Here is a 24987-nt window from a genome sequence, read left to right on the forward strand (position 1 = left end):
AGAGTGGGGCAGTGGAAGTGTGCTGGGGCCCATAACCTGGAGGTCCATGGATCCAAATCATCCTTTGCTGTTGTGATTCTTTCGCACTTTACGGTGTAAAACATCATTGAGGATTTTTGTGTAAAAACCAAACCTTTCATCAGTAACATAATGCAAACACATCTGTTTTATTAATTTCAAATTGTTTTAATTTTTTAAAACCCATTCCACAAGAACAAGAACTCTTTGCGACAGGATGAGTTGAATGACTGAATTGCTTAAAGTTTTTAAAAAAAACCCATCAGCATTTTAGCAGGTAAACCAAAGAATAATTTTTCCCTTGCATGTTTCTTTATTAGGTTTATATGAAACTGGCATACTTTATTAAAGATGTTTTGTATCTTGAAGGCGTGTTCCATTAGGATTTAGCACAAAGAAGATAGAGCTGCAGAACGAGTCAGTGCCCTCAGCAACCCATTAAAACCAGTGGCTGGGGAGGTCATTTATCAGAAGCTGCCCTTAAACTCTGGAGCACACAACAAAGTTAAAAACAACTACATCACAGATAAGTGTACCTTTGCAGAGTGAAATGTTCAATCTTCCTGTTTTGTACACTTAATCTTTTCCTCCTGTACTGTTTTTGGATTGTCTTTGCAGAAGAGCAGGAAAATCTTTACTCTGGGGTTTGCAAGCTCCAAACTGTGTGAAAATGTTTATATAAAGATAAATAGATAAATAGATAAAGCTGACATTAGAGCACCACTGCTGGGGTTTATATATCTTTTTTCAATCCTATAAGTCAGGAAAATAAACTACCCTGCTCTGGGGGGCACTATTATGACAAAGTGTAGTGCAATACAACTTTTTCTCACTTTTAGTTTAGTTTGGTTTGTAGTGTTTAGGTAAGTTCAATTCAAGAAAAAGTTATTAAAGGAAAGTCTTGAACATGTTTGTATGTGTCCTAAGGAAATATACCTTTATCCATAGATCTGTAATTGTACATCCAAATAGCTGAGATAGAAACATGACTTGATCCTCTGTGAGATTTGCATGTTCATGCTGAAAAAACCTTTTGTAGGTCTTCAAAGTCAAGGGCATGCACCACAGATGTGTTTTCCCCTCTCTCAGATATGAAATGAATAAATAAATGAAGCTAAAATCTTTCATCAGAGGTCTTTTCCGAGGTCTTGCCATCGCTCTGACTGTGTCTGTGGGTATTTTCAGGCTGAGGAAGGTGTATCAGCCTTAAACCTGGCATGATTACAGATGCAAAGCTGAGCAAGCAAACAACTGCCCAGGCTGCTGTGCATCCATATAGCAATGCTGTAAAGTGCACTCTGACATGTTGTTAAAAGCTTGAGTTTAAATGTGTTTGCATGGCAACAAAATACAGCAATAAAAGATAAAGATGCTAAAATAGGGGATGCAACTGATAATCTATGCAGATGAGATTAAATGCACAAGCAAGTTGACTAAATGCAAATATAGCTACAAAGCTAAAATACAAGATGGTGAGTTTTTAGAGAACGTGCTTACAAATACAAACACAAAGCCTTCAGACAACAAAAGGGTTAATTCAAGCAGACTGCAACTTTTATCAGCTACTTACATTGCTGGCAGTTAAACACCCCTCCACACCTGGACTTGCGACCCTCCCGTGACCACCGGGTGGCCTAACGACCCACACAGTGACCCTAACGACTCTCAGGTGAGAGCGACCCTGTGGAGGTTAAATGCCTGTGACTCCTCCTCCCTGAAGAAGCTGCTTGGGTGGGATGTGAAGCATTTTCATGGAATCTGTCCACTTGCTTTGGACTTAGCACATCAAGATAAAAAAATAAAAATGGAAAAAAAACCCAACATAATAATATTAAAGGAAATATCAGTTTATGTGGCACTGATGGTACGTCTCTTTAAGAAATCCTATGTAGCATGAATAATAAGTCAAATAAAACAGAAGCACTATTTGGCTGAATATTAAGTGTGCGTAAATATGTGCGAGTTGTGAGGCAAAAGCCATGTTCCTATTATTACAGTCATTATATATTATTAATGTATTATAACAAAATAATGAATTGCACTTCTTATTGATGACATCTTTGCTTTTCCTGCCATCATGCTGCAGTCTGCTGGTCCATTATGAGGGCTGAGTGCAAGACAAGAGTCATATTTATATCTCTGTAGCCCATATGTCTATTCACTTGTGATTAAGCTCAACAAAATGTGAAGCTGAATCTTTCTGGTTAACTATAGAGTCCACGGGTGAGATCATTTGATTAATCTACTCCATTTATTATCCCCAGCACAGCTCGAAATACATGTGGATGGAAGTCCAGAAGGTCTGAACTCCACTTCTTCTTCCTCATTTCTATATTTACCACAAGAACTTTGCACTCGTGAGGTTTTGTTGAAGAAGAATCTAAAACATGGCAACAAGAAACAATATTTTTCTCTCAGATTAAGTGATGGTTCAGGGCGGTTGGATGTAATCGACAGGTGGATTATTTTAGGAGCATCAAGCACTTTTATAAAATGCTGATTTTTCTCTATCAACCTATGTATTGTTTAAAACCTGAGACCAACACTCACACCAGCACTTTGACTTATTAATAAAGCTCATTTGTTCAGCAGTTTCTTAGGAATTGTGTGACAAGCAAGCAAATCTATTTTCTTTTTCAACTTTCATTCGTGTATCACCTGTCATCTGGCGTGAAATAGAAAAAAAAATACACAAAATGCTTCAGAAGCACAGTCAGAATTACCTTTGTGAGTGTTAGCAGCTTGATTTTCAGACATGTTCCAGTTAGCCTCGTCCACTTACATAAATACACAGAAACATTACACATTAAGAGCTTCACCGAAACCGTAAACATGGGAACCAGGCAGAAACTGTCTTCCCTTTTCCCTTTACTACACATTAAGGTCCTCTGCAGTCTGGTGATCCAGAAGGGAGTAGCGGTCCTGCTGCTCCTGGACAGAGTTAATGGATTGTCCCTGGCTGGAGAGGGCGGTTGGGGCCACACTGCTGTGACTTAGCTGTTCCCGAGCTCTGGTGGGAAGAGCTGGACTCCGCCGCCGGCCGTCCAGTCCAAAATGTGTGCTGATCTGAGACGACCGGAGGCTCTTCATTTGACCTTGTGCACGCACCTCGTACAGCTCCACAGAGGTTTTCTTATACCTGGAGCAAACAGACGGTGAATATATTATATTCACCTACAATCTGATGAAAAAATGTAATGAAAGTTAGTTGATTCTAATGAAGAGGATGCTGCAGAAGCAAAAGTCTGTATATACCAGAGAAGAAAAATGAGGAGTGCACATATATGTTGGGTAATAAACAGACATCTATACAGACTCACAGTCTCAGCAGTAAAGAAGACAGAACCACAGAGACAGACGAGGCAGCCATCGCAGCCGAGCCCATCCAGGGTTGCAGCACCAGGCCGACAGGCATGAACACACCTACAGCAGCAGAAGAGAGGACTTCATGCACTCATTCAGTTCAATACAAAACCTGCTCCAGTCTGGTGTTTTTCCTTTGTTAAAAGTTCACGGGACAAAGTCCAGTTTGGCTCTTATGTTTGTGTTTTGCTCTCGTATTTTGTGAGAGATCACAGATCACAGATGGATTATTGGCATTTCACTGTCGCCCACACGGCGCCAGTGTAAACAAATCTTTTCTTCCAAATAATTTCCTTCCTCCTGTGGTTTTCTTGGGGTTGTGCTTGGGTTCATGACCTCAGTGTTTCTGGAGTTCTGGCTAGAGCCTTGTTTTGTGTCCTCTAAATGTTTGATATTTGGGAAAGTACAACTCTGGTCTACCAAGTTGAGTTTTATTTCTCTGCCTGGTTGATAAATAGATGTTCTGCTGTGCTGGTGATACAGTATCTTGTTATAGATCTGTTTCCTCAGGAGCTAGTCAGTGTGTACTGAGTCTTACCAGCAGCGACTGGTATTCCTAGAAGGTTGTAGATGAGAGCGAAGACAAAGTTGATCCTTATCCTCCGCACCGTCTTCTTCGACAGCTCGATACTTGCCACCACATCCAGCAGGTCGTTCTAAACCGTGTACAAACCTTCAGGTCAGACACTTCAAACACGTCACGGCGTCCCTGCACAGACTGTCAGTCACCTACTCTGATCAGGACGATGTCCGCCGCCTCGATGGCCACGTCTGTCCCCGTGCCGATGGCGACGCCGACGTCAGCCCGGGCGAGGGCGGGCGAGTCATTCACTCCGTCTCCCACCATGGCAACTCGCAGGCCTTGTTCCTGCAGCTCTTGCACCTTAGCCACCTTGTGTGACGGCAGCACCTCTGCAAACACCTTCCTGATCCCCACCTGTGGTTGACCAAACGTCCAGGCATTTTATTGCTTCTACTCAGCTGCTTTTCTTTCACGAGCTTGTAAATTCTTTACTAATATTGTGTGTTTTACCTGTGCGGCGATGGCTTTGGCCGTGCGTCTGTTATCTCCTGTTATCATCACCACCTCAATGCCCATGCTGTTGAGTGTGTGCACTGCCAGCGCTGACTCTGCTTTCACTGTGTCTGCAATAGCTAACATTGCACACAGCACACCTGCAGAGACATGACACATGAGGAGGTAAAGCTGAGCACAGGGAGAAGGAGAAAGCTGTTTGCGTGCAGGTCCCATCCTCACCATCTATAGCCACCAGGATGGCCGTCTGCCCTTTCGTCTCGTGGCTGCTCATGGCGGCATCAACGTCTGCTCCGATGTGGTGACCGTTCCTCCTCATCCATTCTCTGTTTCCGATCAGGACTGAGTACGATAATCCTTCACCTAGAGGCAAAGAAAATAAATGAAAAAAGTAGAAACACCTGAGGCAAAAAGGATTTGATTTCAATGAAAATTATGTTAAATAATGTGAAAATAGTGTTTTGTGTTATATAATTTTATTTTTTTCTGTAAATTCAGCAAAATAGCTTATTAAGCTGCAGTTAATCAAAACCAAACTCTTATCTTTTGTGCTGTTTAGTCATGCTGAACATTACAAAATTTAATCCCTTACTCTTTCAATCTAAATTCTATTATTCTAAGTATTTTAACGGGGGAAAATAGTGGATAAATTGAGGTAAATTATTTTCAATGGATTATCAGGATGGTTTAAGGGCTTTTAAAGTGGTAAAAACCATTTAGAATTTAATTTATATATTATAATCCATTAAAATGTCCTTTACAGTTATAAATTAGGGTGTATCTGTAATTTCATTTTGCACATGGATTAGACCAGAAACCAAAATCTCAACCTAAACAACAGCTATAATCAAACTGAACAGGAGAGCAGTGACCTCTCCTGAGGAGTAGATACCCGTGGCCAGTACGGGGGTCGAACCCGCGACCTTGGCGTTATTAGCACCACGCTCTAACCAGCTGAGCTAACCAGCCTGGTCTGGCAAGAAACAGAGTGGAACCCATCAGACCTGTAGGCGGGGCCTCTGCAGCAGAGAGCAGGCTGCTTTCGTCCGTGGTGGCCCCTGGCAGCAGGAACCGCTCCTCGCTCTGCTGCTGAAGCAGATGGTCCACGTTGGACACCCGGCAGCTGATCCCACAGCCGGGCACCGCCTGGAAGTCCTGGCAGTAGCCCAGCACGTCACAGCCCAGCTCCTGTTGCATGCACACAGACACAAAAAACACAAACTGCTCACAAACAGTTTATACAGCTTTACAGCTCTAACGTAAACTCTTCACGCTGATGAGCAAGATCAGATTAAGACTCAGGTCTAACCGGCTCCCTCTCTCACCTCTTTGCAGTGCTTTGCGACTGCTATGCCCAGCGGGTGCTCACTGCTGGCCTCCGCCGTGCCCACCACCGCCAGGATTTTCCTCAGAGGCATGCGGGCCATTTCCCACAGCACCAACACACGGGTCACCTGAGGCACGCCATTCGTAATGGTGCCGGTCTTATCGAACATCACCACGCGGATCTGAGGGAGAAACACACAAACAAGCAGAGTCAAGGCTCCATCTTCTTTTTTTTATGGTGTGTTTCTGATCATCTTTGGTATGTAGGTATTTATTAAGCCTGAAAACTGAAAGGCCGTTCTCCAAGGAAAGCTCACTGTTTGTGACCTCAGCACTCTGTACGTTAGTCTTTATGGTGGGAAATCAAAATGTACTTATGAATGATAAAAGGTTTTTCTGGGCTATAAATAACATTTGAAATCCAATGCACACAAAATGCAGCATTTAATTTTATCACTCTGGGCCGAATCTAAGCATCTGTGAGATCATGAAAACACATTTGAGGACCGATTAATGGAGAAAGATAGATTACTTGTCCTCCTTTCTGAAGGGTAAACGTGCACAGAAAACATCAAGCCATAAGCTCCCATTGTGTGATATTGTTAGAACAAAAAATCAAATATGACTGAACAGAAGCAGAGAGTGTTTCAGTAATGGAGCAGTAACGTCTGATGCCACACGGTGTCACTGGTTAATTAGAATAAATATAGATTTGATATGAAAATAAGCTCAAGTCTTGACTGCTGAGTGACAGAGTTAAAGGAGGAGGATGTCTATGAGTTCTGGCTTCAGATACACTTCAGCCTCTCAGCCTCATGATGAAAGTATCACTTTCATCATGAGGCTGGTATGCTGCACACCTGCATACCAGGACACTTTGTTTTTCCTACTATAATGGTGACACTGATGCCTTGAATGAATCAATTCATGCAGCAAATATGTTTTTTTTTTCTTAGTGACCACAACACTGCAGTTTGCATGTTTGCAGGCTGAGTCACTTAAATCTCATGTTAACAGTTATAGTTTCAGTATCAATCACAATGTTGTTTTGAATCTAATACTGTTAATAACAAGTTGATTACCATTTTATTTACATGTTATTGGTGATTTATATAGTTGTCAGAAGGCAGTAGCAGGATGTAAAGTGGTTTACCTTGTGGGCCATCTCCAGCGGCTCGCCTCCTTTAATGAGGATCCCGTTCTGAGCTCCGACCCCTGTGCCCACCATGACAGCTGTCGGGGTTGCCAGCCCCAGAGAGCAGGGGCAGGCAATGGACAGAACAGTGATGGACGCCTGGAAAGCAAAGCGGACGATGACCTCTGTCCTGGAGATGTTCTGGTTATAACCCTGTGAGGAGGAGATGTGACAGTGATGTGAAGACGCTCACACAGCCGTCCCTGCACGTCTTCAAAAGCTTTAGAACAGCTGCTTTTGTTTGCATATGAAAACACTGGTGTGCGCACCTACCGGGAAGTTTTCCTTCACAATGTCAAAGTTGACAAATCCGACTGCCATCCAGGCCACCAGTGTTAGCAGAGAAACGATAACTATGAAGGGCACAAAGTACCCACTGAGCCGGTCTGCGAACTGCTGGATTGGGGCCTGAGCAAACACAAGAGTCCAGAGGAGTCAACTGTGCATGTGCTGCAAGAAAACAAGTCAGCATCTATGGAAACTAATTGTCCCACTGTCGGCACATTTCAATCAGAATACCTGCTGTGTCCAAACTCCTGATTGCATCTTTGCTCTTTATTGTCCCTGTGTTTCTGTTTGCATTTCTACTGTCTCTGTTAATAATAAAAAATGTGTAGAAATGTGCATACGCGTATATATATATTCTTATTGTTGAGAAAAGTGAAAAAATCCTTAGTTGGAATTATTTAGAAACAGTGTTAACTGTAATATTTCTTCTTAATTCAACACAATGATCTCTAAAAATTGATCATATGCACCTGTCAAAAACAGCACTTTTTTGAAATTTAAAAAAATCTGAAAACAAAGTTTGACCTTTTACCTTGGAGGTTTGAGCTTCCTCCACCAGTCTGACTATCTGGGACAGAGTTGTGTCAGAGCCGACGTGCGTAGCCTCCACCAGAAGAGCACCGTGAGCGTTGATGGAGCCAGCGATCACCAAACTGCCCACCTTCTTACTAACAGGCATCGGCTCACCTGAGAGGAGGAGAGACGGGCCACAGAGGAAAAAGGTTGTGTGTTTAATTCTCATACACAATTTCAAGGATGTAAAACCAGACTTTATGTCCATAATGGGTTGAATCCAGAGACTATTTTAAAAGCTATTATTCCGATCACATCAAAATGGACGAATCAGGATTGCTGCAAATTTGAGATGAAATTCTGCAAGTAAATAATCAATCACAACAAACTTCAGTCTTTTTTCTATGAGCTGGCTAATATTTGTAAATCTGTGTCTGCTGCATGATCAAAAAGAAAAGTCTGACCGGTTTGCTGAAATGTCTTGTTTTTATGAGCATGAGCTTGTCAGCTTCTCTCAGAGGGACACTGGAAATCATGAGTAATTTCAGTCAGCTGTGTTAATGCTCTACAACTGTTACATCCTCCCACCTGTGATCAAGGACTCGTCGGCCATGGAGCTCCCCTCAATCACTTTCCCATCAACGGGGAACTTTCCTCCTGGGACGACCTTCACAATGTCGCCCCGCTGGACCAGCTCCACCACCACCTGCTCCTCGCTGACGCACACAAATATACGTACAGTTACACATCATGTTAAAATATAATGATATTTGTTTGTATCGTGTGTCTCACCTGATGATGGAGTGGTCAGGTCCCAGAGTGACCACAGTGGCATCAGTGGCTTGAAGTGACATCAGCTTGGCCAGAGCCTCTGAGGTTTTGCTCTGCGGACATGGAGACAAAGCAAAGTATTTAAAACCAGTGATTAGAGGGGTTTGATTGACTTGACTTGGCTGTTGAGTATTATAACGATGCACAATGTTGGCATCTTGTTGGAAACAAATGAGACCATCATGAAGGGGACAAGAAGCCTCGGCATTTCAAGCATGCATCAGCCACAAAATTACAGCATTCCCAAACAAATGAAGCATCACAAATAAAAAGTCGAGCAGATAAAAAACTAAAAACAAGCTATCTTAGGCTTTTCTTAAAAAATGAACTACTTGACTTCACATTGTCTTTACTGTAGTAGTTGATGCAACAAGGTGACTGTGGTCTTCTGATTCTGATCACAGAGTCACAGCAGCAGCTGATGTGCAGTTAATCATCAACTACAAACACGTCTGACTTGACCTATAATAACATCCTGGGCTGTTAAAATGCCCACTGATGACGCATCAAAATATTCTCCACAGCACTGTGTCATATCAACACATCACAATAAAAGCTCAGTTAATGCAAATACAAGTTCTGCTTTTGTAGTGATCTGGAAACACACAGGGAATGACAATGAGAAAATATAAAATAAGCAGATGAATGAAACTATTCACAGGTGATTTTAATCAGAGTAGGTGTTTGTCATTTTGGGAAACATGCTTATTTCCAGCTAGTAAGTAGATCAAAAAATCAATTCAATATGAGATTCCATATACATTTTTACCTTTGCAACATGCTCCAACCATCGACCCAGAGCAATGAACACAAACAGCATGGGTGGAGTGTCGAAAAAGGTGATGGGGCTCTGGCTGGCTCGCTCAGCCATGGCCACGATGAGGACCACGCAGGAGTAGATGTAGGCGATGGAGGTGGCCAACACGATCAGCACGTCCATGTTGGCTGTGCGGTGTTTTAACGAGCGATACGCCTGGATGTAGAAGTACCGGCCTCCGAAGATCTGGAGGGAAGGACAGACAGAAAATGTCATCAATCAAACAGTGTGGGCTGCACTTTCTCCTTGGATTCTTTATTTCTCTTCTCTCACCTGCACAGGTGTACAGAGCACAAAAAAGGCCAGGTTGAGGAGGGAGAGGCCCGGCAGCAGGTTCTGCTCCTCAGGCATGGAGCCTCCATGATCCTTGTGCTGACTGTCCATCACCATCATGTAGATCATGAGGCCCATGACAGGCAGGCCAAAAACAAGGCTGAGCAGGAAGGAGCTCTTCCACCTGCAGAGGTAGCAGAAACAAGACACCTTAGAAATGCATCTTATGCAAACAGATGAATATAATATAATATCGTGGCAACATAACATTAGACCAGTAACTGCAGTCATTGTCTGATTCAACTGCAGTCGGTGCAGAGGTCAAAGGAGTAAAACCATCCTACTTTATCAGGGTTTGAGTTTTTATTTTAAAGTTTAAAGGTCTCATATTATAGACAGTGAGATCTCTATGTCTTTTTTGATTATAAAGCAGGTCTTGGTGCAATATTTTTTTAAACAGATACTTGCTGTCTAATTTCTTCTGAGTGGTCGAGGTTGTTTTTGAATCCCGCCTTCACCAGACTGGCCTCAAATCCAAGTTCCTGCAGCGAGACACAAGGTCAAAGACTTCAACAAGAGGAGGCTTACGGCAGGAGCGTAAATAATAAGTGACAGGTACCTGAATGATCTTGATAATATCCCGCGCTCCGAGCACCTCTGGGTCAAACTGGATCTGTGCTTTTTTGGTGGCAAGAGCGACGGAGGCCCCGAGGATCCCTTTGGTTGTGGTGAGCTTGGACTCAATGTTGTGGACACACGACGCACACGTCATGCCTGTTACCTACAAGTGAAAGACGGTGAAAGCTCCTGTTTTCTGCATTCAGGGATGCTGTATCACATTATGTCGTGAAGACTTACTGAGAGGTCCAGTTTCCCGTGTGTTACTGCATTGTCTTCCATCAGCTTGGCCCCAAAACCTAAGTCCTCTATGAGCTGAGTCACAGCAGCAGCGTCTACGACATCTGAGTCATATTTCACCTCTGCCTTTCCAGCCATTAGAGATACCAGCACCGTGATGATTCCTGGAGGTCAAACACACGAGATTTCTCTTTGTTTACCTCATATTTTTTTCAGGCTAAGTCTACTCAATAATCCATCGAACATATTCAGAGCCAGGTATTCTCTCATATACTGCAAATATGGTTAATAACGAGTCTGTTTAATCAAACCTCTGTGTTTGAGCAGGTTCCTCTCAATGTTGGCCACACAGGAGGCACAGGTCATTCCCGTCACACTGATGAAGCATTTTTGTACTTTAATGTCGGGAGAGCTGGCAGTGTTCGTCTGTGATCCCGTGCCATTGCTGACTCCTGCCTTGTTGGGCGACTGCAAGTCAGGAAGGTGAGAAGGTCCAGCGGCAACAGGCCGGGACTTTTCATAACTCTGGCTGCTCTGTACAGGCTCTGAAGAGAAGACGTAGCAAAGTCAGGTAGACAGGCAGAGATGGACGGTTTTAGTGGGTCAGTACCCTGAAGTACAATAACTAACTTATACTACATCTCAGTTTGAAGCAGTACAATTCAACAACAACAACAACAGTGTAAACCAGTTTGAACATTACAACCCTCATGAAGGGAGGGGGCTGTCACAGTAGACTGGATTACTTTTATCTGGGTGTACCTAATAAACTGGCACCAAGTCTATCCTGCTGTGTAACCCTGAAAACCTTCTGGAGAAGACAAAGAGTCACAGTGAAAGACAGTTTCTGCTTCCATTACAGTGTCAGTAAGTCCACCCCTTTGGTCAGCCATGAAATTTTCTCCAACTCTGGTGATCAAAGTCCTGCAAAAAAAGTCCTGCAGGATTATTTGTTATCCTGCACAGTGCTGGATGATTAGTGCACATTTGTTGCAGCAGCTTCCAAACCCTTCTGTAATGTACATTCATGCTGAAACAGTTTAGTTACCTAAATCTGTTTTTGTAGCTTCTTCTTTTTTTCTCTCTTTATTTATTCAGCTTGTTTTTGTTTGTTTTATCCTTGATTGTTTCTGGGATATGAACCTATGAGGATGCACTTATATCAATAAAGTTTGAAAAGCTTTAGTGTGACTATTACTCTGAACCCTTCACAGCAGTGACACAGAAAGCTGCACTGCTAAAACTTCAACTTCAAAACCCTGACAGCTGAAATTGAAAAAGGTCAACTCATAATCTGCCCGAGTTAATTCCACATCTTGGCAAGCGGTTGTTGTCATTAAATGAAAGACCCAGCGGCCGCCGTAAAGGGCCCTCCGAGTGGACCGGAGAGCATACTTGTCTGGTTTCCACGGCAACCAGCGTAAACTGAGGCTAGAGGTGAATACGAGGTGTCCTGTTGCCTTGGTGAACCCGTAGCACTGTGCAGATCACACGTGCAACAGCTTCTCTCTGTGCACCATGTACAGGTGCTTCCATTCGACTTCCCTTCAGATGTTTCTTACTCTACTAGTTCTCATGAGGTTATAAATAACATAATAATTTCCCTGAATGCCTCTGAACATATCATGTACAGGAATTCCTGGGCGGGATGGAATACATTTCTTGAGTGGCAGCAATATAATCCGTCTGTGGGCATCTAACAATGGCTGCTTTTCTACCCTGAGTCTGGGAAGCTGAAAAACCAGTTCGATGCCACTTGAGTTCCAAAACAAACTCTTCTGGGAAAAAGATACGAGATGAAGAGCTGAGACACTACTGACACTGCAGTCCAGCTACTGCACTATAATCCCAAACGCTCATATATTGCAACTAAGCTTGTTAGCAAAGGTGTTGCGTCACTACTCTTCTACTACTTTCACCTGCAAGTAATCATGTGATACTTTTTTGATATGAGGAGGTCAAGACTCCAGCAACAGAAGGACTTTATTGGAGCGATGTGTTTTGGCTTGGATGTCCCTGATAAAGGCCACACATCGGTTCTTCTGTTTACTGCAGGTGTTGCTGAAGTTTTGACCTCTTCAGACTTTTTCTCCATGCATCTTGGAAGTAGGTGAAGTTGTGCCAGAAATGTCTACTTGTTTCTACTTCTACTACTATATTTTTAATATAAAAATATTGATTAGAGCGAGTTTTGAGAGTTTTGATCAACAGATCCAGAGCTAAACTGCTGTACACCCAGCTTCCAGACTTATCTCATTGTTTTGTTCCCCATCAACAATCACAATGTAAACTACACTCGTGATGCAGCCTGTAATCTGAAGCATTATCAGAAACTCTCACTGGGGCCTACCTTGAAGTGATGCGTCAAAGCCCATGTCCTCAATAGCTGCCCTGAGCTCCTCCGGCTCTGTCAGACAGGGGTCAAAGGTTATCATTCCCTTTTCATCCTTCAGTGACACCACTATGGACTGTACTCCTGTCATTTGAGACATCCTCCCTTCTATGGACTGCACGCAAGAGTTGCAAGTCATCCCTACGATCCAAATGGTCACAGTCTGGGTCGATGAAGCCAACATGTCCCTCTGCCAGTAGCTTATATCTTCTCCAGATGGGTCCTCAGATAATAAAGTGGCGTCAAACCCCATGTCCTCGATCTTGTCTCTCAGTTCCTGTTGTGCAACTAGAAGAGGCTGAAATATAATCAGCGCTGCACAGTCTTGGAGAGACACCTGAATATATGAAACCCCTGGCAGCTCGCCAATCTGTCCCTCGATGGACTGCACACAGGACTGGCAGTGCATGCCATCCACTCTGACCTGCACCGCCGACTCAACGCTGTGTCCCGAGCTCTGGAGCTCCAGGGCGATCTCTTTGGTTGTAGTGACTGAGGTGTCATAGTCCACTTTGGCTAATTTTTTGGGCAAAGACAAGCTGATACCAAGTACTCCCCTCAGGATGGAGACTCTGGTTTCAATGGCTCGGGCCTGGTGCTCAGTGTTGAGTCCCAGGAGTTTATAGGTCACCCTGGAGGCAGTTTTGGGTGGAGAGCAGAGCTCACTCTGACTCCCATACTCGTAGGCCAAGTTGTCGAAGCCTTGTTTCTGAGCATTCTCCTAGAAAGATGAAAGAAAAGTGCATCAATTCAGCGTTTTTCACTTCAGAAAACTTAGGGACTGTGGAAAAATGATGATCAAAATGAATGTGCACAGCCTCTTTAATTAATTCTAAATTAAAAGAAATATAAAAGGAGTTTTAAATGCTTGATGTCTTTTGTATGAAAATGGTGAAATAATTTTTTTTGACAAAATTACCCAATAAAAACTGCTATACGCTCCCATTTCTGAGCACTCCACACTCCTTTTATTTTTCATTCAGTCCCTTAATCTTGATTTCACCTTTTTATTATGTTCAGTGCATTATTTTTGTATTAACCTGGTCTCTGTGTTGTAAAAGAGACCGCTGATCTTTGATTTTGAAGAACTGTCACTAAAACCAAAAACAGATGCTTTAAATCACTATAATAAAAGTGGCCTCACAAGAAATATCTTGTAATATTGTGTATATCTAGGTACTTACTATATTGGCTCAGGAGCAAAGACAACACAGACCTCAAACACACTTTTTAATTTCCTGCTCCATCTAATGTAAGCATGCTTACTCTGTTTTCATTTGCTCTTTTAACCCTGAGTACAAGAAAAGCAGCTGGAACTGATGGATGCCCTCCCCAAGCGAACCACTATTCAACAACTGAACAAGCTCCACTTGACCTCATTCAGCCCTGCACATGTTCCTTCATCCATTGTTTCAGCTCTGCATCTTCAAATCTCTGCTCTCACTAAATGGACCAATAAATCACAAGAAGTCTGTGGCCCTGGTTGGTGAAGATTTGAGGGCCAGTTATTCATAAGAATGGGAAAAACTTTATTGATCCCTGCTTTGCTACGGCTGCTAAAACAGCAGTGAGGATGAGAAAGTGAAAAATAGTGAAAATGCACGCTGAACTGGTCCCTTCTTCAAACACAGAGCTGGTTCTTGCTTATCACATCAGCAGAACTTAAAATACGAGTTTACTGGATAAGCATCTGTTCTCACGGTAACCCTACTTCCTTCTTACACCTAATCCAGGCTCCTGTTGGCACTCACTATAGTTCAACTGAAAAAATGACACCAATGGAGAAAGATCCAGCACTGGCAGTTTGGGGCCTAAAAACCACATGACCGGCCCTTCACATAAGCCTCCCAACGTGACTCTGCTTAAAGGCAGTAGTCTTCTCATGCTGCTTTAGTTTTTCATAATAAAAGTCTGTTTTAAAATGTATAAATCACCCTTTAAAAGTGCATCCTTGTGCAAGTGTGAATATCAAATCAAAATAAAAACAAAACATACCAGAGCCGTTGTGTAATGAGTCAGTGTGGGATAACATCTTGTCAACTGCCTATGACAAACTTTGTTTTCAGACCAATCTACATGATGGCGATGGATGATAACAAGGATAAAAATGATCATTTCCTTAGCAGAGGATAGTTTCGATCTATCGACCTCTGGGTTATGGGCCCAGCACGCTTCCGCTGCGCCACTCTGCTGGAAACCACCCCAGATGGGACTCGAACCCACAATCCCTGGCTTAGGAGGCCAGTGCCTTATCCATTAGGCCACTGGGGCTTTGCATCTGCATCTGCATCTCCACATGCAAAATCAGCTTCATATTCAGAAAGCATCTTTGATACCAAGACATCCCAGAGCGATTAAAGCTAGAAAGCTCTGCCCCCTTTTGGCCCTCTGCGTTACAGTAAGGCAAACACTGAAATGTTGACAGCTGAGTTCATGAGCCCTGTTCGGCTGTTCAAAGTGCAACAGTTCTCTAATAAATCAAACACTTCGCAGAAAAGCCAAACATTTCAGACCTCAATTATCCTCTAATGTGAGTCCCCAGTGTTTCTGCAGCAGTTTCCGGTGAAATTTTTCACAACATACCTGTTTCCGTCTCAGTGACCCTCCTGTGTTTGATACTGTCTTTATCTTCTACAGTCACCAAACGCATACAGTGAAGAGCTGCAGGCCTGCCACTGACTAAAAAACACTGAAGTGTGGCTTTACCAATATAAATTTCTGTTTATCAAGCACAAAGCAATACTTCATCTGAATGGTGCACTGCAAGGAGCTTCAACCTCTGGTTTAAGGTAAGCTAGGGGCCGTTAAAGAGATTCCAGGAGGTCCAAACTAAAATTAGGTGACGACAGGTCCAACTCTGCTCTATCGGTTATACTTCTGCATTTTAACAGTCCATATATTTGTAGTGATAGAAATTCAAACAACATTCAAACACTGGGGTTGACGGCACAGCAAATATTAATATGAATCAATCATTTCTAATGATATCAGCCTCTTTTACAGCTCTGCCTCTTTTATTTGCACTGTTGAACTAACGCTGATATATTCAACTGTACAAACTGCCTCCTTCACACTGTGCATATTACGTAACTGCTCACTCTTTATACTGTATCTTAACCATTTCACTCTACATTAGCTTTATTTATACTGTACAGCTCATATACACATGTACTTTGCATGTATGAGTTATATCCCTTCTCGTTCGTTTATCGTTATATATCTCTGTTCTTCTACTGTTGGTTGGATGTTAACCTGCCTTTCGTTGTACTTACTGAGTGCGACACCAAGAAAGTTTAATCTAATCTTATCTTAAAAAAACAATTAATGGAATAAAATTTTAAAGGGGATTCATTTTTTTAAATTTTCTCTTAAAATAATGTAAAAATATTTACGTCGATAATTATATTGAGATCAAGCGTAGCCTGTCATCAACTTTTAATGAAATTAATTTATGCACTGATACTATTAACATAAAAAAACATATAGATAAATATTACTTGTTATAGTTTATAAGACTCTTCTGCCTACCTGCATCACGAGTACCTGCCGTCTCACCTTACTACTGAGAATATTTTCTAGCATGTGTCATGTTATCGCTCAAGAGGAAACAGAAATGAAGGATTGGGCAGCTCTTCCACCAATCAAACCCACGCACTGAAATAATCTACCTGTTAACACCAGCTAGGCATCATTGATTGGATTCATGCTCAGGAATAAGGACATTTTTTAAACACTCTTGAGGCAGAAATGATGCAAGAGGGTTGCAGAATGGTGGCAATGTTGTTATTTACAGTCTGTGGTGCTTACTGAGCAGGAGAAAGGTAATCATTACAGGCACCTGAATGCAGCATTAGTGGAGGGTGACTCTAATCTCACTTTACCATCAATTTGAATTAAAAAGCTGCAGTGCATGCATGGTCGCCCTCTTTATTAGATTATTCCTCTTGTTTGTGTTGTTAAATCTTAAATTAAAGAACAGAACATAACAGATTAACTGGAAAACCTGACTTTTAAAACTAAAGCTTTGCAGAAAATTAGAATAAATGACGCCGGCGGCAACGATAACCGTGAGTTTGATTAAACCTCACATTTATTGTGTAACCCTGATTCTTCTACCAAACTCATTGACTTGCATGATTACATTACATTCATTTGGCTTTTGTCCAGAGCACGTACAATAAGTGCATTCAACCTCCACAGCAACTGGAGCACAGACGTTGATAAATGAGCAGATTCGCTGACTAAAGTGTTTCTTGTCCACGGCAGGAACAACTGAATGATTTGACACATATGTGGGACTGTCTGATCTGTTGCATGTTGCATGTATTCACAGAAAATCACTGCATAAGGAAGCGTTTGCAGCACCTTAGACTAATCTACCTGTGACCCCTCCCAACATGTGCTGTATATCCGTGCTCAAACAGTGGTAAACAATACTTCTGCTCCACCAAACTGTGTTTATTTTTTTCATACTTTTGCTTGCTTTGTTGTAAAACACTGCATGGTTTTACCTCTTCATGCCTCTAAAATGGTTCAAATTCAAAGGGAAAATCACAGTTGCTGGACCAGCCACAGATCAGCGTTAGGAGGGGTCACTCAGGTACGGAGGAGTCACATCATACATTTTTCTTTTCATCTTCTTCATAAAAAAGGTCAAAAGTAGAACATTTCCCTCTGAACTGTGGCCCAGTGGAAGCAGAAATTGGCATGAAGTGGAAATACTCATGCACCTCAAATTTATACTTAAAAAAAGAGTGAAGTAGAAGTACTTTTACATCAGGGACCTCTGACCTTTTCCATGGACTCACTCAATTAAGAAATAGTTTATAACACACAATAATGAAGCTGTAAGTAGCTGTAAGTGTTTTCTAATGTACAGTCATCTGCAACAGCTACATTATGATGTGTCATAAACTAATATTTATATGTAAATGCTGGATAAAATGAAGAGATACGCTGGTCATTGTCATCATGTGGCCCATGATGAGGGTCAGTGTGGTCTTACTGGTCCAGAGGAAGCTGTAGTAACTGTGAAAGATGGATAAAACCTTCAAAATAAGACTTTGAACTAAGAGTGCTGGCGGTGTGGGGGCTCTCTGGAGGCCTACCTTCAGTGTCCCGCCGGGGCATGCTGAGTGGACCCCACAGGTGCAGTCCGGTTTGCAGACGCATTCAACCATACAGATCTGCTCCCCGGCGCCGTGCGCCGACGCGGAGCCATACTTGGAGAGACTTTTGGGCGACTTCGGCGAAAACATTGTTGCAGGGAGCCGATGTGATGCAGTCCGGCTTATCTTCACCTGTTGGAGTCGGAGGGCAAAAGTCCGCAGTGGGCGAGCGCCTCATCCGGTTCCTGGAGATAACGGGAGCGCGGCGCGGCGGGGGTGCGCACAGCGGGGGTGCGCACAGCGGGGAGACTCATGTTTTTGTGCAGGTTTCTGATCTGAGGGGGTTCATGGATGCCTTCAATCACATGACCCACGCATATGTGAGCGGAAGAAGACGCAAAACAACGTGGACCAGCCTCATACAAGAGACTCCTGCTTTCCAAACTTTGCAAATTCATTTAATCAGATACTCAGACTTCACAAGGCCTCAACATCCTGTGAGAGACAGAAATAAACCATAGTGTGTGTAGAAAAATAAGTTTTATTTTTGTCCAGATAAATTCAAGTACAAGCACTCCATAAAAGCAAGAATGAGGGGAGGGGGCTTCCTTAAGTAGACCTTTATTATAGGGGATTAATTCAAACTTTTCAAAATAAAAGCCAGCTTGCTGCTGTAAAAAGATACAATTTCTCCTGGTTTTTCACTTCTTAACCAAAGTTGGAATATTTTCAACTGTCAATACTCTCGATTGCACAAACTGACTCTTGAGTATATTATTTACAAAAATCATTTTATTGACTGCACTCAAATAAAGCTTCAGTCGCATACTGTAAATAATGCAACAAAAGTCAGACTGTGTGGAGCTGGGAGGGCCGCAGGGGATCAAACCCAGTTAAAAAAGATGCAAAGGAATGTAGGAAAAGTGAAGAAAGGACAAAAAAATGTTCATTTTGTTTTGTGTGCACTAAAGGAGATAAAATATAGCACACAACTAAGAAAAAAAACAATCCTTAATTGTTTCATCTGGGTCTTAAAAGCTTCTTTTTCCTACAAGTGACAAAAATCTGCCAGGTGGCTGAAATACCCACAATCCTTCTTGTCTCAATAACTGAAAGTTGTGTTATAATTATTAATAGTGATTTATGCTGTAATAATTCCTCTTTCTTACAATAAAAAAAAGAAATTTAAACATTCATCTGTTATTAAGAACAAAATTAAATTGTTTTTTGTGGCTACAGGGAAAAATCTCGGATCATCACTGATGTTCAGATCCTTGTTCTTAAAAATCTGTTATTTTCTCTCACTTATTCTGCCTTCAAACAAACAGGAAATGAAGACAAACGCCTTGGCTGAAGCAGCACAAGATCATCTCAACCTGGCACGATTTCTCACTCTTTAGGAAATACAGTCTTCAGACCACACACACACACACGAGACAAAGTGTTCAAATGAACATGTTCTGCAGTGTACAAACAGGTTGGGAGCATTAAAAGCAACAATTCTTTCAACATTTCTTTCCGTCAGAATCTCTCAACGTTGTCGATCCCAGCGCCAGATCGAAGCGTCGTCGCACACCGCTATCAAAATGCTGCTGTCGCGGCTGAAGCTGGTTTGCCGGATGGCCGACATGCATTTGGGGAGGGTCAGCGTGGTGCATCTGGAGACCAGGAACAAGACTGTTAGGGTCGTTGCAACGTTTGGGTTTTCTTCTACATTTAGCACAGACAACGACATGACTGTGACAATATGATAAAAAATACTCAACAATAAAGAATATCTGCAAATATTAGTCTATAAAATGATGATGCCATTGATTTGCTTGGTAAAAATCATTTTAAATTGATTTAAAGTAGTAAATCCTCCTCTAATGTGAGGATCTTCTCTCTTTTTCAGTGTTATATCAATGTGAGCTGAATTTTTTTTCTGACATTTAACAAACCGAACAACTAATCGACTAATCAGGAAAATAACTGGCATCATCGATCGTCATTGACAGTGACTGATTAATGAGGATCCAAACTGTGACTTATCTGTGTTGTGGACTCACTTTGCTTTATGAGGATCTTCCACTTCGAGGTCCCACACATAAAGCTTCCCCACCTGGTTTCCTAAGGCCAGCATCTGAAATTTTAGGGGTCACATCAGACATATTTAGGATTCCCTATTAGTTAGAAAAGGTCAAATGACCACATATGCAGCAACAAAAGGTTTGAAAAGTAGGTGTCTGACCTTCTGCCAGAAGTCCATGGAGAAGCGCATGTACCAGATGTCACACTGGCTGTAATCGAAGCGTCCCAGGATTGTCACATTTGACTCATTGGGCTTAATGTGATCAATGTCGTCCTCCATCTTTCCTGGTTTCCAGCACACGATGGCATTTTCACAGGACTGCAGTGAGACAATAAAAAACAAGTTGAGGGCCTTTAGAAAAGTATTCAGAGTTTTTTTTTTTTATACCTTCTTGTGTTAGACTTTGTGTAAAATGGATAAAATGTACTTTTTTTGGCAAAAAGACCAAGAGGATCTATTTTTATGGCATCATCCTGGTACCACTTATGTGTTTTCATCAACCTGATGGTGATGGACAAGGATGAAAATGATCATTTCCTTAGCAGAGGATAGTTTCGATCTATCGACCTCTGGGTTATGGGCCCAGCACGCTTCCGCTGCGCCACTCTGCTGGAAATCACCCCAGATGGGACTCGAACCCACAATCCCTGGCTTAGGAGGCCAGTGCCTTATCCATTAGGCCACTGGGGCTTGCACAGACACATACTCTGCATGCTAAATCGTCTTTCTGCAGTCTGAATTTCAACAATAAACGCATACCATCAGCATTGTCAATATTGGCTGACCCTTTGATGACCATGTGCTTTACTGAAGCACACACACAGAAATCAATGCAGCAGCAACACAGGCTTGTATCGTCAGAAACAGAAAAGTACCACTGCATTTTTACTGCAGCTTATTCTGTTAAGTCTGTCTTACTCTATTTTGGATAATTTTTTATTACAATTAAAGTTTAAATTAAACAGTTAAGTTTACAAAAAGTCAAGGGCTGTGAAAACCTTATAAAGAGCAGCTCTAAGTATCTTTACACTCACTAATAACTTGCCTTGGACAGAATAAGGTCCCCCAACCACCGCACACAGTCCACGTAGTTCCTATGGATGTCTCGTGTTGAGAAGTCAGGGAAGTGAATTTTCTGTGAGACGAAAGGCCTAAAAAACAAAAAACAAATACATTTAATAAAAAAGAAACAAACAGATTTTAAAAAACAGATTTAAAAAATGACAATCACTCCATCATGTTAGATGAAGTGCTTCTTTTTACCTGTTGGTCTTTGATGGATTGTACTCATAAGATCCACGAATGGCTTTCTGCATTCTCTCTGAATTGATCCGCCAAAGTTTTAGGGAGTGGTCCATCCCACATGACATAATCTTTTCACCCAGGAGATCAAAATCCTAAAAACAAACAAAGAAACAGATTATAAACCTTTTTCATAAACCAACAAAAAACAAAAAACCAAAAGGACTTGTGTGTGGTTTATTCTTAGGTGTGATTTAACGACACTCACTGCACTCAGGACTTCGTCTCGATGACCTTCCACGCCGCCAAATATTGCCACTAACGTGTCTGTCTGAATGTTCCATAGACGAAGGGCATGATCTGAGGAAACAGGCACGAAATAACCCATTAAAACAAAAGAAGTCATCACATATGTGCAGTTGCAATCAATGCTGCTGGAGACTTTCATACGTGTAAAACTGTATTTCTGGTAATCTGCAAACAGACACAGAATTTGGCAGAATTTGGACACTACTAAAAGAAGGACATCAGGTTAAACTACAGTCAAACTTTGCCTAATTGCTGCTCTTACACTTTCTGATCTAAGTTGTTAGTGGTGAGAGTGAGGCAGCAGCAGATGAATTAAATGAGTGACCTCTCCTTTGCACTGAACAGCCCTTCAGCGAGGTGAGGCAGATGTTCCCGGCACATACGTGGTGTGACTAGTGTGAATTTAACAAGTTTAAAGCTCAGTCAACATCCACTTAACTAAATAAAAGATTAAACTTTGCAGTGGTTCACATGGCCCTAAACTCAGATTAAGGAACCACCTGACAATCACATGGTAATAAAAACACTTGAACTATCCCCACTGTCCTTGAGCGGCGTTACGCCCTCATGTGACCTCCTGTAGCCACTTGTTATCTGTGCTCCAACAAAGGCAGCAATGAATCATGGGTGAGAAAACATTTTTAGTGTTGAGATGAGGTCAATAAAGCACTTAAAGTCAATGTTATTACATCAGAAATTATGATGCTTACTGGCTCTTCTATGTTATAGTTTAATTTTGTGCAAATCACTTGAAGGTGCTTGTGATTATTATTGTACGTTTTTACCTTTGCTCACAGAAAGGAGGAGATTTGGATCCCTCGGGTGAAACTTGAGCTCATTGATGGCGTTTCCATGACCTACATAATGCTGGATATTTAAAAAAAACAAAATAAGAGTGTAATTATGGACATGGTCTTGATTTATTCATTTTGTGACCTCAACAGTATTTAAGTGGGAGTGTTTTTGCCTGATGGTTTATGATTGTGATAATTATGAAAACACATTTTCCAAATATCGACAACAATCTGATCCCAGCTTGGGTCACTGGCACAGAAACTGTGAGCAGTGAGAAAATTTGGACAAAAGTAAATGCTAAACGGCAATATTACAATATCATTAAGACTCCAAAAAAACAAGTAAAGATATATATATTTATGTTTCTTTAAGGAAATTACACACACTGACTCTGCAAAGTACAGTCAGGCTGAGTATTCCTGAATTTAACCAGGAAAATACAGCCCTTAAATGTACCTTGATGCACTGCATTGTGATGTGGTTGATCACCCGAATGATGCCGCGGGACCCGGCCACAGCCAGCAGCGGGTGACTTGTGTTGGTGTCATAGGTCCAGGCACAAGTATAGAAGTTCTCCTCCGCCTTTGCACATATGCAGTCAAAGAAATCAAAACAAAGAGTCTCCCAATGATCTTTAAACTAACTTTCCCTAACTAACTTTTAGCTTAGGTGACAAGGAGTCTATGTTGGTGTTCTGTCATCCAGGTTATTTAAGAACTGGCAAAAACAAAAGCAGCCAGACTTGCTATGCAGACTGGAAACTGTCATAAATAACAAATGACAACAAGGAAGCAGGAGCAGGTTTAAAAAAACATTTCAAGCAAGTGAAAGGATACATCTGCATCAACATAAGACTGCAGGAGTCTTATTTCTCCCTGAGAGTGACATTCATACAAAGTTACCTGGTGGAAAAAAGACACCACCGGTTAGTTATGGAATCATACAAATGCACAGTCAAGAACACAACATCACAACATGATTCGATGTAAGACCTCATCATCACTTACCCTGTTACTCCCTACTGTGGCAAACACCAGTGGGTCTCCCTCTTTGCTGTGCCAGTTAAACTGAACTCCAAAAAGCGGCTGGCCGTGATCCTCCTGTGAAAATCATCAAGTGATTACCATCAACTTTCAGATGGTGCAATGAACTCAGGACATCTGAAACATGCTGCTCCATGTTTGAAGAAATTATCAAACATGAGTTCGATATAATGTTCAGTGTGACTGGTGTAATTACCCTCAGACTGTTGACACATTTGAAAGAGTATCTGCACTTCTTGGACTTCCACTTGCCCTTGCCCCAGCTCTTTCTGCCCGGGGCATTGGCAGTGTTTGTGGGTGTGTCTGGGCGTTCTGCATTAGTCCCGCTCTCAACGCTGACAGCATCATCCTACAAAATCAGACAAGATACAGGTCATGTATATGGATCTTTATAGACGATCTTGCAGACTTTAAAGATAAAGTACAAACAACAGATGCTCCTGAGGCTCCAAACCACCTCACCTGCCATTTACCAGCTCAATGCTTTGACAGAAACAACACCCATTTGTTAACAGTGTCTGTCTGGAACTTTTAATAACTTCCAAGTGACAAGGAACACTGAACAAAGACCCTGTCATTCTGTCTCAAAACATGCAAAATACCCATAATAGCATTAGATCCATGTTCTTCTGTAAAAGTCATACTGTGCTTGGCTCTGCTCTTTTTAGCATCTTGCACCTTTATCAAACTGCAACAGTTTAACCAGAACAGTTACTTCTTCTATGCACACCAACTTTGAAGCACTTAATTCTTGCACAAGAGGTTTAACATTACACACTTACTTTTGCAATTAATATCTACTCAGAGGAGCTATGTAGCTTTAACTATAACCAAAATGGTCGTTACCTACTTTTTTACAGTGTTTATAATAAGCCATCCTTCATGAACATATCTTGAACTTATGCCCCTCCTTCAAAGCTTAATTAAACAGTTTTATTTACATTAACTCGGCTACAGTGCACATTTCAATTAGCTGCTAGTGCTAACGCTAACTTCAGTTTACACGTGAATGGCTGTAGTCGGAGCTCAAAGAAAGAGGCATTTGTGTGTGTACATAACAGACAGAGACAGTGAGTACAAGTCTCTCTCTATGTAGCACATTTAGGAGATATTAAACTGGTTCATAGCTAGATATCAGCTTTTGAGCACCTGTCTGAATTCAGCCGGTGTAGATGGACAAAGCTGCTAGCTAGCCGCTTTAGCTACCAGATACTTTAGCACGATGCTAACCCGCTAGAAGCTAATTTTGAGTCGTTTATCGCCGAAGAAACAACACAGTTTAACTTCTTACATTCTCGTCTCCTGATAAATCGGGGTTACTGTTCTCGTCACTGCTTAATTTTTGTTTTTTCGCCGGTATTTCTTTTCCCGCTTGAGAAAGGGACTCGGACATGTTCTTATTTTCCCTCATTTTGGCTCAAACTCCACCTCTTCCGCTCCACAGCGGCAAGGACTGCTGGGTAATGTAGTTTGATTCGCAATTGCGTTCAAATTCTGCTGGAAAAATGG

At 41.9% G+C, this 24987-nt stretch overlaps 2 protein-coding genes and 3 non-coding genes across 6 annotated transcripts; all 5 read right to left on the reverse strand.

The window, feature by feature from the left end:
* Positions 1 to 148: 148 nt before the first annotated feature.
* Positions 149 to 18367, reverse strand: atp7b (ATPase copper transporting beta). Of its 2 annotated transcripts, none has more exons than XM_071463966.1 (21): positions 18019 to 18367; positions 12869 to 13631; positions 10830 to 11063; positions 10519 to 10682; positions 10280 to 10441; positions 10129 to 10202; positions 9661 to 9844; positions 9340 to 9573; positions 8532 to 8623; positions 8328 to 8455; positions 7759 to 7913; positions 7212 to 7346; positions 6897 to 7091; positions 5743 to 5925; positions 5422 to 5605; positions 4640 to 4780; positions 4415 to 4557; positions 4115 to 4318; positions 3920 to 4037; positions 3339 to 3441; positions 149 to 3157 (listed from the first exon to the last, which is right to left on the reverse strand). In XM_071463966.1, the coding sequence occupies exons 1-21, from the start codon at positions 18166 to 18168 to the stop codon at positions 2890 to 2892; spliced, it is 4014 nt and encodes a 1337-aa protein (XP_071320067.1). In that variant the 5' UTR covers positions 18169 to 18367; the 3' UTR covers positions 149 to 2889. The 2 variants fall into 2 exon arrangements, with proteins under 2 accessions (XP_071320067.1, XP_071320068.1); XM_071463967.1 differs by lacking the exon at positions 18019 to 18367 and adding an exon at positions 16439 to 16478.
* On the reverse strand, positions 5313 to 5386 carry trnai-aau (transfer RNA isoleucine (anticodon AAU)). The gene has a single exon. It is a non-coding gene; the product is annotated as a tRNA-Ile (tRNA).
* On the reverse strand, positions 15109 to 15181 carry trnar-ccu (transfer RNA arginine (anticodon CCU)). The gene has a single exon. It is a non-coding gene; the product is annotated as a tRNA-Arg (tRNA).
* A 172-nt stretch (positions 18368 to 18539) lies between the features above and the next one.
* eed (embryonic ectoderm development) lies at positions 18540 to 24928 on the reverse strand. Its single transcript, XM_071463968.1, has 12 exons — positions 24770 to 24928; positions 23675 to 23827; positions 23443 to 23535; positions 23272 to 23337; positions 22892 to 23017; positions 22426 to 22507; positions 21600 to 21691; positions 21353 to 21486; positions 21135 to 21240; positions 20249 to 20407; positions 20067 to 20140; positions 18540 to 19676 (listed from the first exon to the last, which is right to left on the reverse strand). Exons 1-12 carry the CDS (start codon positions 24887 to 24889, stop codon positions 19550 to 19552), a joined length of 1332 nt encoding a protein of 443 aa, XP_071320069.1. The 5' UTR covers positions 24890 to 24928; the 3' UTR covers positions 18540 to 19549.
* Positions 20707 to 20779, reverse strand: trnar-ccu (transfer RNA arginine (anticodon CCU)). The gene has a single exon. It is a non-coding gene; the product is annotated as a tRNA-Arg (tRNA).
* Positions 24929 to 24987: the final 59 nt, after the last annotated feature.

Source organism: Trachinotus anak, unplaced genomic scaffold (genome assembly GCF_046630095.1).
Source record: "Trachinotus anak isolate AG129_WGS33_773 ecotype Australia unplaced genomic scaffold, CSIRO_AGI_Tana_v1 ptg000026l, whole genome shotgun sequence".
In the NCBI taxonomy this organism is placed as follows: Eukaryota; Metazoa; Chordata; class Actinopteri; order Carangiformes; family Carangidae; genus Trachinotus; species Trachinotus anak.